An 11,970-nucleotide genomic window follows, 5' to 3' on the forward strand; every position below is an offset into this window, starting at 1 on the left:
TATGTTCATCTCACACCTCAGTGCCATAAACCATGGCAGTATGCTGGTGGGTTTGTTTTACTTTTATTTATCTTTCTTCTGCTAGACGTACTGCGCTAAGTCATAACTTTTGTAGGGCTGCATAGTCTGGAACTAATTTTCAAAGAAAAAATATTTTTATAGTTCTCCCAGAGCAGACAGCACTAACACTAATTGCTTAAAAATATACATGAAGCACTCTTTGCACTTTTTTGTGGCACTTGGCAGTGAATCACGTTAGATTAATAGAAGGGAAATTTTATAAAATTCAAATGATGAAGTCTTCATTTTATGCTATAAATTGATGAAGCAAGATGTTTTTGCAGAACAGAATTAGATTGACCCTGGACAGATTAAAATGATACTAGAATTATGAGAATTACAGAGTCAATTCAAGCAGGTTTACTACATTTAATTTTATTTAGCTATGAAACCTACATCCAATAGACATTAAGTTAACCTTACTAACATTTCTGAAAGTCTGTCAAACTAGTGAAAGCTGAAAGGAAGAAACACAGCTATCAGACTGAAGTATGGACTCTCCCTTTTACACACTGATACAAATCACATGGAAAAAAAACACCAGGCAATCCTGAGGACTAGGTAACTCCTGGATACCTTCTCACTCCATCTTTCACACCCGCTCCCTTGCATAACTACCCTTAAGTCTTTCCTCCAGTAATGATTCTGTTCTTTATATTTCTCCCCTCTCCATTTTTGTTTACTTCTTGTCAACCAGTGTGACAATGAAATAGAGTGTCTCTGAAAAGTAGATGTTGAGTTAATGAGAAAGCCAGAAACTCTTCATTTGAGGTACAACACAATGATTATAAAGAAGAAAGGAGCAGAAATGAGTGAAATACAGAAATAGAGGGGTATATAAGCAGTTTGTTTGCCCTGCTCCTGGCCACCCCCTCTGAATTAGTCACACAATAAACTAAAAAAAGAAGAGGTGATAAAAACAAAGTTGATTGAGGGTTTTGTTTCGTTTTGCTTTTGACTTAGAGTCAGTACAAGATTACCCATTGTTTCCTACTTCCTGACGTCTGAAAGAAATATTCTTGAGGGTATTAGTCACAGATGACTCCAGCAGCTGCAAGTTTGCTCTTGGTAACAATCAGAACTCTGATTTTTGTTTTCTTTCTCTGAAGGTTGAATTACAGGTGGTAAAAGACAGGAGAAGGAAGCATTCTTCCAAGCTACAATTTATATTGTCTGACTGTCAAGATCAAGAGAAAGCTCTTCTGGGTTGTGTATGTAAAGCAGATCTAAATAATTTCATTTCACTAATCCACATCAGCAGACTTGTTGTGGTACCATTTTGACAATTCAAATTTCAGACTCGTTTCCCGGAATACCTCCCTTTTAAAATCACAGATTACAGAATCACAGAATGGTCTGGGTTGGAAGGAACCTTAAAGATCACCGAATTTCAACCCCCCTGCCATGGGCAGGGACACCTCCCACCAGACCAGGTTGCTCAAAGCTCCATCCAACCTAGCCTTGGACACTTCCAGGGATGGGGCACCCACAGCTTCTCTGGGCAGTCTGTTCCAGTGCCTCACTGCCCTCTGAGTGAAGAATTTCTTCCTAATATCTAATCTAAACTTACCCTTTTTTAGTTTAAAGCCATTACCCCTTGTCCTATCACTACACTCCTTGACAAAGATTTGCTTCCCAGCTTTTCTGTAGGCCCCCTGGAAGGCCTAAAGGTATCTCTGGACTCCCTATTTTCTTGGCCAAATAACCCCAGCTCTCTCATCTTTTCATTGTAAGAGAGGTGCTCCAGCCCCTGACAATTCTCGTGGCCTTCCTCTGGACTAGCTCCAACAGGTCCATGTCCTTCTTGTGCTGGGGGCCCCAGAGCTGAATGCAATACTCTAAGTGGGGTCCCACAAGGGTGGAAGTTGCGGTTGGAGTCCCTCAACCTGCTGGCCACATTTCTTTTCATGCAGTCCAGGATATAGGCAGCTTTCTGTGCTATAAGCGTAAATTGCCAGCTCATGTCCAATTTTTCATCCACCAGTACCCCGAAATCCTTCTGCACAGGGCTGCTCTCAACCTATTGCCCAACCCAGATGCAGGACCTTGCACTTGGCCTTGTTGAACTTCATGAGGTTTGCACAGGCCCACTTCACAAGCCTGTCCAGGTCTCTCTGGATGGCATCCCTTCCTTCTGTTGTGTCAACTGCGCCTCTCAACTTAGTGTTATCCTCAAACCTGCTGAGGGTGCACTCAATCCCCCTGCCTGTATCATTAATAAAGATATTAAACGGATCCTCAGGAGGACCCACTCAAAGCGAGAGATGCTTAAAGCATATTGCTTTCTTTTTTGAATCAGTATTTTTTGGAAAAGATCACCTTTTTTTGAAAGTCTTTTGAGACCAGCACATCCCACATCCCCAGTTCTGATTGCTGAAATTGAGTTGTGATAGTGCCATGTTTTTGTCAATGCCACATTTAACACAGAAAAAACAAAAACAAAAACCACAGCTATTAAATTTCTGTAAGTCTAACTTCAATGAAGAAATTAGTTTTTGAAAAGGGAAGATATGCTGGATAAATTTAAGCTTCATCTTCTGAAACTTCTGAAGTAAAAAGGATAATACATATCTAATTTCAGTCAATTGGGAGCAGAGATGTAAAACTGCAAACAGTGAATAAATTGATCCATATTCAACTTCTGTCATCCTTCCCTTGGTGATGCCACAATATGATAAATTAGTAATTCAACCTTAAACTGGTGTCATTTAGTAATTTTGGCTACAGTAGAATTCAGTAATTTTCTAATGTAAAACAAGCATGGAGTTTGTCTTAAGCATGTATCTATTACCTATAGACTGAACACTGAGAAGTTCTTCATTTAGTGTATGATAACCATGGAGGACATAATTTCTATAGACAGTAAAAACTCCTTGCCTTACAAATTGTAAACAGAAGTATTTGTAGCTGCAGTTCTGCGATAGTCATCAGGAAGAAGTATCACATAACTTTCCCATATATAATAAAGTCCTTGTCAGAAAAGTGTATTTTTTTTCATGTTTTGACTATATTACAAGTATAGATGCATACAGGCATGCATATTTTTTCCAGTAGAATCAAAGATTACTTTAATGATCACAAAATCCGGAACAGACTTGGAGATTTTAGTACTGTAAAGTAACTCTTCAAAGCACACTTGAAAGTCTAATCCTTTTATGCAATGTCACTTTTCTCTTATTTAAAAAAGACTATTCTGTTTAGCACATCCAGCATATACACCATATGATGCACCAGATGCCTTAGTAATTAGTCCATCTTTTAAATGAAAAGTACAATAAATACTTGTATAAAACAGTGTGTTGATGCAACTGATAAATACGCTGACAATTTAAGACTAGAAAAAGAAAGGATTTTATAAAAAGCAATAGCTATATCACAAAACAAGAATGTCAGACTGATCTGGCAACACTTCCTTATGCTTCAACTGTATTCTAAAAATTAGCCCATATTGTGGATTGCTGTACAACCTTATATTGCCATTCACTTGGGGCTCATGGAGGGTAGCAGAACGATGACTAACATTACGTTTACTAAAACACTGCCTAAGACAGAAGGATATCATAAAAAAATAATGGAAAAGACAAAGCGCATAAAACTAGATTCTAATTCCTGCTTGAAGAGAGTAGAATATTTTATTGGTACAAAAGAAACTTGCATTTTATTAACACAACCACACTTGTAAGTAATTCCTTAAGCCTTTCTAAAAACTTGACTTAATACTGTTAAATGAGATTTGCATGGAAAGATATGTGCCCATGAATTTTCTTGCAGTATCTAGGTCTTAGCTGCAGCCAGAGGAAAAAAACAAACAAACAAACAAATAATCTACAAATAATCTCTTTCTTTGCCTGTTGAATGAACAGCTTTTGCTCGAGAGGAAGATGGCAATACATGCTTGCAATGAAAAGTTTTCAAATATGAATGCATCCTCCTTATAAGCAATATGAGAACAATTTAGATGGTTTCCTCCAATAAACTGAATAGTCTTACATATACTTAGAAGCGAAAAACAGCTTCCATAGACAACACAAAATAAATACTAATCACTGTCTCCCATGTTATTTAAGACAGCTCTTAATGTGCATGCTTGTTCTTCTGTTTAACATATTCATGTTACATATTAGCTATTATATAAATTATATTACAAACCGACATTTTCAGTAAGGACAAAAATATGACTCCTGATTTACATGAGCACATGAGCAGCATTAACAAGTATGTTTATGCGCTTCAGTTTGATGAATTAGTATTCTTCGAAGAAGTCCATATCCATTATTGGATGGGACAGGATAGTGCATGACTTATTCAAGCACCCCAAAAATATACCTAACTGAGATATGGAAGAAAACATTAAAGCTGAAAATCATTCTCCATATAATCTTAAGGGAAGTTTCTGCATGTATTCAATAAATATAAATTACTGAAAGACAATTTACTCAATCAAAATTTTAATACAAACAAACAAAATAACCCAACACCTTAACTAAAATTTCTTTAGCTTCTCCACGACTAAAGTAGGAATAGTAATGCCCACCCACTTGGCAGCATAATCTGCAACTCTCAGTGGTGTTTTACTGTTTCTAAGTTTTCCAGTTTACAGGCAGATGTTAATAACTGTTAGTATAAATCAGAACAATATCACTGAAGAAGCTCTTGTCCACCAGAACACACAATGTAGCCAACATAACCGTTTCTCTACAGGCTTCTACTTCTAGTTCATCACAACAGAGAGAATGAGCTTCTCCGAGCCCCATTTGAACCTTGTCCACTTGTTGTTAGTCCTCCAGCAAAACTGGGCATAAAAAGGGAATCCCCATAAAAGGATGCAACAACTAGAATTCCTTTCTGTGGCAAGGAACAATGATCGCGAGTTGACAGTAAAGATTTGACACCAACAGGCTTTGGTTTCATTCCTCTTCAGATAAGATTGCTTCTGTGATCCTCATTGTGTCTATTAACCCCTCTCTACACAGCTCCATCACAAAAATGGGGAAGTCAGCACTGCTTTAAACCACGGAGGTGCTATGAAACTGGGCTACTCAGTCTAAGAAACGCAGCTACAGCGTGGCTAACAACTGCCTGTGAAGAAAGCTATCCCGGCTGCACTTTCCCCAGCAGATTGTGTTACACCGAGTGTGTCTAGTCACAGGTTGAGTTTCTCCTCAGATTTTACTCATCTGTTGACTTTGAAATCTTACACAAACTGTGCAAAGACAAAAATCCCAGAGCAACAGACATAAACAGTTGCGCAAGTTCAGGATGGCAGGGGAAAGCATTGTAAGGCTAATGGCTTTACAGTAGCATACGTGGTGCAAGCATGCACCACACCTCTTCAAACACAATACAAAACTGAGGTTCTGCATTGATTTTCCTGCCCAGATCTTCTCTAAATACTACAAACGTGGTTTGTGCCTACTACAATCTGAACTTCACAAGGAGATAATAAATGAGATAATATTGATTAGGCTGTGCTAAAGGGTTCCAGCTTTCAAGGTTATATCCTTTAGAGAGTTTGTTAATCTCATTACAGAAATCTGCCTGCTGATAAAAATAAATAAGGAGTGGCAGAAGGATTCCCGCACAACAGATCTCACTGGAGTCACTCTGTTCTTCAGACAGAAAGTTCAGACAGCCGGGTACAGAGTTCAAAACGTAAGAATCAGCCTGCCCCTTAAAACAGGCAAAAAAAATATTTATATCACCTCTGGATTAAATGAGTGAAGCTGATAAATGGCATCTGGAATGAAGCACCGTCTTGGGCCTCTGTTGGCTTTAACTGTCAGCTTCGTCAGTAATATGAAGGATGAGCAAATCGTTCCAAGTATTTTACTTCAACATGCAAATTTTTTATAGTAAATGAATATTAACTTCAGATGAAGTCAACATCAACATTTCTTTGCTTTTGGCCAAAAAAACAAAACAAAGAAAAAAAAACGGCAGCCACGAAGGCTAGAAGCATCAGCATCAACAGAGGCAAGATCACCCTGAACACTTCCCTTTACTTAAGGCTCATTAGAGCACCTCCAGAACACTGCATCCAGTTATGTCCCCTCCAAGACAAGAAAAATATTGAGAAACTGGACCAGTGGCAATGGATGGCCACCAAGGGGGCTGGAGCACTTCCCCTGTGAGAGGCTGGGCTTGTCAAACCTGGAGAAGAGATGGCTTCTGAGGTCCTAGCAGCACCCCCCCAGTTCACCATGGGAATGGCCGAGCAGTGGTGCAGGTTGCCCAGGGAGGTCAGACAGTGTCCATCCTTGGAGGTTTTCAAGATGCAATGTGAAAAGCCTTGAGCAGCTAAGTCGTAGTTCAACACTGTCGCTGCTTCTCACAGGTTTGACTCACTGACTTCCCAAGGCCCCTTCCAACCCGAGTCAGTTTGATTTTTGCATGCTGTCTCTGTTATCACAGTGTCACGGACAAGCAGTACTAGCTGTCCACATTGTAGGAACACGGTCATGCACTATTCCTTCTGCTGAGCTCTGCTACCACTTCTATTCTCAGCAGTCTCTGCATGCCCAAGCGCAAGTCATTCTATTTATATTCATCTCATAAAATGTTTAAAACATCAGGAAAAAAAAATGCTTACAATATGAAACACAGATCTGAGGTGTAAAGAGAATACCAACGCTGTTCTTTTTCTGAGATCAGACATTGTTTTTCAGAGCAGCAGGTGGGCACAAGGCTTATTTCCATTCAGTTGTTAAAACCGTAAGCTTGAATCTGATTTTTATAGGTTTGATAGCTGTTTTCATGGAGATACATACAGATAGAAGCAGGAGTCAGATTTTGTTTTTGAGGGGAGGGTTGAAGAGTAAAGGAATGTGAAAAAACTTTCAGTCTTATGTTTAGTAAAAGCTTGGTAAATTTTTAATAGGATCTTGAAAATATTATTTTCCAGATTTTTAGTGGGGAAAAAAACACAATAAAAAACAATAAAAAACACATTCTTCCCAAATTAGTGGGAAATCAACAAAAGTTGCACTGATAAGTAATCATTTGGATTCACGCAATGGAATACCAGGACACCCCCTCCCTCTCATGAAGCTCTACCATCTGTTTTCTTGTGCTTTCCATCCCCACATCAGGAGTCAAATTAGCTCAGTTCCTGACAAAAAAAATCTGAAATCAGCCTTTGCTCAGCAATAAATTATAACCAAAAATGACTGTGCGGTAGCAAAAGCTTCAATTAGTAAGTATATCCTATTGATTCGTTTTGTGGTGTAGATAGACTTTGGAAATAAACTTGAAATCCATGCTAAGTGCTGGTATAACTTCTAATTAACAAATAAATAAATAAATAAATAAACAAACATAAGAAAGTTGAAGCAAGCAGTGTTTCTTATGGTCACATGTAGCATGGCTGAATGTGGTCCAAGCCTACCAAAATACTGGTGCGGAACATCAGTGGTGGCCATCTATTTTAGGAAAATGGCAAGCTTGAATGTTGATCCTGAAAAGGTGACTAGGGAAAAGGCAAGCTGAAGAGATGTTTGTGGTAACATGACACCTAGTGTTCACCTTCGGGAAGTTTCTGTGTTGGTGGGTGCCAAACTTAAAACCAAACACACACACATATCAATGCCCCAGGCCTTGCTTTAATAAATAAATAAATAAATAGGAAATATTTATATTAGGACCTCTACCCAAGTATCTGAATTACATAGACATAGTGAAAAAAAAAAGGGGGGGAAAAGGATCAGAAAATCTGCATGTGTTGCACTTCGTCCTCTTACTGAGATCCCAGTTTGGGTAACTCCAGAGAGGAGCACCATCCAAAAAAGTTCCCAATCCCTTTTTCCTTGGGGTTTCTGCTAAATAAAAAAAAAGTCTGCTGATAACTTCCATACAGATTCACAAGAAAAGCTATTAGAAAACTTAATTTACTAGTTGATGACATGTAATATAAATAACAGAATTTTAAAAGAATATTCCCTATTCCAAAAAAACTACTGACAAGATATTCATACATAACAATGAACTATATACTTTTATTTCTTCATTCTAAAAAATCTAGCATATCAATAGTATGAGTGACTGCAAGGCTATCATTCCTTTTCATGCTTTTAGTAACACAATGAAAGCCACAGTATTTAATGCATTAAGAACAATGAGACTGAAAAATTCACGTAAAACTGTGGCACATACACGCTGACGTAGTGGGTAACAATCACTAGGGAATTTGACCTCTTGAGATTTTCTGAGGGGCAAAGAGGGGAAGAATTATACTAGAAATACAAACAAAAAGCTCACTATAGATTAAGGAAACACACAGCTTTATGAAATCAGCTCAATACGAGCATGTGTCTGATCCAGAATGAGACAAGTATCAAAACGTTAGAGACAACATCTGACTGAAACTTCAGTTCTACAGAACAGAACATCAGCAACTAAACTTTAAGAAGTTAATAGACACATTGCAAAAATAAAAACCTTAACAGAGCCCTTAGTGTTAAAAATACACACATAAAATAAATGGGGATTATGTTTCAAATATAGCATACCGTCTTCAATTTAAAAGTAAGCTGAGCTACTTTCCAAGGACTAGTATTAACTGTCATCCTTCCAAAGATAAAAAAATAAAATAAAGGTACCCTTAAGAACCAAAACTGCCTAGCTACCACCATCCCAAACAATGAATTGGACTCAGCATGCAATACTTAGTAGTTAAATGGCAACTGGTGTTGTCATATCTTATTTCTGAGAAAAACTTGCACAAACACAATCCATTCACTAATACTAATAGATGTTAGATTTTCATTTTAGCAAGGTAAACAGACCCAGATTCCAGTAGTGTTAAAGCAACTCAATTAATCAAGCACTTATCACACTGTTAATCATAAAATAAGGCCTTATTTTTTAAGATGTTAAGAGTATACTTCTCTGCACAAGTACATGATATCTCTGGGAAGCTATGCAGTTATGAACTCATTTAAATAAATATCTGAATATCTGCCATAAGATGTCCCTGTTGAACTTAAAGTCTATAAGACTTTTTTTTTTTAATTTTTTTTTTAAGACTATGCATATAGGCATTCTTTCAATCATGTTTCAAATACCCTGGAAAGTGAGGCAAAGGTGTTCTGCATTTATTTGAAACAGCTTGACATTTTGATTCACGTTCCTATTTCTCATTGAGGGTCCAGGTAAACTGTATGCCCATGAGCCTTTAGTTCGTACCACACTCGCCCAAGGGGCCAGCTCTCCTTCATTCAGGGACTAGCTTTGCTCCAGGCAGTATCACAAGCAGAAGTCCCCTAAGTATCAGAAGGAACAGCATGTCCTATTGGCCTTAAATGTATGCATTTAACACCACTACAAGAATACCAGTCATAAATTTCACCTAATGATAGTGATTATTCCTCACCTTTAACACTGAAATATTCTGAACTGCCATACAACCTACTCAGCTGTTAACATTTTAAGTAATTGCTGCACAAATTATTTTTACAGTTCAGGAACAGGTCTTGCAGATCAAGAGCTGTGCAACAGCTTTGCAACACAGAAGATCCTACAGCATAGTAATTCGATTATTTTCTTTTTAATTTAAGAAATTCGAGAACCCCAAAAGGAAATGTTTGCATCTCTTCCTACACAGCCAAAAGAGGGATGCAAACATGCATGCAGTGCAAAAGTGGGCTAGGACAAGACAACAATTTGTTTCCACAGATTTGCAGGCAGTTGTACCTGCTTGTGATTTCAGGTATCATCTAAAACATTGCATCTTTGCTTCTCCACCTGTGTCTTCCAAATACCTATCCTCTGTCTCAAGCTTACAGAGAGTCAAAGAAGTTATGAAATTACTGTGAAGGAGAACGCGGCTTTAAGTCATCCTTCATGTGGCCGAAAGCAGGTGACTCCTAAATAATGCGGCGGATAAAACACTAGGAAGACAACAGTTTTCCTTCATAAATCACAAGATTGTGGTCACTGAAATAGCTTGAAGGACATGGCAAAAAATGAATCGACTGTTTATTTTAGCACCAGTAAACTATTTTATAACGAATGCAACTTTTTAGACAGTGGCTGAAAAACGCTGCAATTACACTTCCACAAAACAACCCTGCATGCCAAGACGAGTGCGGTACTAAACCACAAAAGCCCGTCATTATTTTAAAAGGTACGGAGGGCACACTAGATGACGTTAATTTACTAAATCAAGGACAGCTGAGAAACCACCATCAGAGGGCATCGTTTATAAATGATTTCTCAAATGCGCTGCCACCAAAGTCACAAGTATTTCCCAACTCCCCGTCCCCCCCTCACCGCGCCAAGCCCCCCGGCCTCAGGAGCTTCCCCCCTCACTGCCACCTCCCTCCCTCCCCTCGGGGCCCCCAAAACTTCCCGGGGGGCTGCAGGAGGGGGCTGCCCACAGCCCTCTGTGAGAGGGGGCAGCCTTGCAGTTGCCGGGCTGCTTTGTCGCCCCGTTCCCCACCCCGCTGCCCCCCGCTCTCCCCTCAGGCAGGCGCCTCCCTCCGGGCAGTGCGGCGGGAGTTGGTGCCGGGACAAGGCGGCGGGGAGCTCGGCTACTTGCCCAGGTGGGGACGAGGAGGCTGCCGGGGCGCTCAAGCGGTGCTGGAGGCGGCTGCTTCCCCGCCACGCTCATCTCCTCCCATGCAGCTGGCTTGGCTCCTCTCAGGCGGGCGGCACGGCGGGACGCGGCGCCTTCAGGCACCGAGATGCGAGCGGCGTGTCCCGGCTCCGCACCGCTCCGCACCGCGGCCCCGGCACGGTGGGCGGGGAGCGGGGGGCTCGCCGAAGGCTGCGAGCCGGGAGGGGAGAGAGGAAGGCAGTGGAGGAGGGCTGCCTATTTAACTTCGCTCTTCTCCGGGGGGAAGGCGCCGCCGCTCGGGCTCCCCTCCCCTCTGCGGCCGCATCCCGACAGACGGGGCTCTGGGTGCAGCCGGGAGTGCGGCTGTGCTCCTCCCCGGTACGGCACCGGCGGGCTGGGCAGCTTGTGCCCGGGGAACAACCTCCTTAATATCTTTATTGATGACTTGGATGAGGGAATTGAGTGCACCCTCAGTAAGTTTGCAGACGACACCGAGTTCGGGGGAAGTGTCGATCTGCCCGAGGGTAGGAAGGCCCTGCAGAGGGACCTGGGCAGGGTGAATCGATGGGCAGAGGGCAATGGGATGAGGTTCAACACTGCTAAGTTCCAGGTCCTGCATTCTGGTCACAACAGCCCCATGCAACGCTACAGACTTGGGGCAGAGTGGTTGGAAAGCTGTGGAGAGGAAAAGGATCTGGGGGTGTTGGTCGATGCTCACCCGAACACGAGCAGGCAGTGTGCCCAGGTGGCCAAGAAGGCCAACGGCATCCTGGAATAGTGTAGCCATCAGGACCAGGGAGGTGATTGTCCCCCTGTACTCAGCTCTGGTGAGGCCGCACCTTGAGTGCTGTGTTCAGCTTTGGGCCCCTCACTGCAAGAAGGACATCAAGGCTCTGGAACATGCCCAGAGAAGGGCTATGAAGCTGCTGAAGGGCCTGGAACACAAGTCCTGTGAGGAGCGGCTGAGGGAGCTGCGGTTGTTTAGTCTGGAGAAGAGGAGGCTCAGGGGAGACCTTATTGCTCTCTACAGCTATCTGAAAGGAAGGTGTGGGGAGCTGGAGCTTGGCCTCTTCTCCCAGATAACTAGTGACAGGACTAGAGGGAATGGTCTCAAGTTGTGCCAGAGGAGGTTTAGGTTAGAAAGTAGATGTTTCTTCTAAGAAACAGCAGTCATACATTGGAATGGGTTGCCCAGGGAGGTGGTGGAGTCACTGTCCCTGGAGGTGTTTAAGGAAAGGTTGGACCTGGCGATTAGGGATATGGTTTAGTGGGTGACATTGACAGTAGGGTGATGGTTGGACCAGATGATCTTGAAGGTCTTTTCCAACCTTAATGATTCTGTGATTCTAAGGGGGGTG

The 11,970-nt window shown here is 41.5% G+C and overlaps 1 protein-coding gene across 1 annotated transcript in view; it reads right to left on the bottom strand.

Annotated features, from left to right (window-relative positions):
• SNTG2 (syntrophin gamma 2) overlaps positions 1–10,666 on the bottom strand; it is a 280,170-nt gene extending 269,504 nt beyond the window's left edge. The window contains exon 1 of the mRNA XM_035543020.1: positions 10,595–10,666. Within this exon, the coding sequence (XP_035398913.1) occupies positions 10,595–10,666 (72 nt within the window). The remainder of the gene's footprint in view (positions 1–10,594) is intronic.
• Between the last annotated feature and the right edge of the window lie 1,304 nt (positions 10,667–11,970).

Source organism: Cygnus atratus, chromosome 3 (assembly GCF_013377495.2).
Source record: "Cygnus atratus isolate AKBS03 ecotype Queensland, Australia chromosome 3, CAtr_DNAZoo_HiC_assembly, whole genome shotgun sequence".
NCBI classification, from domain to species: Eukaryota; Metazoa; Chordata; class Aves; order Anseriformes; family Anatidae; genus Cygnus; species Cygnus atratus.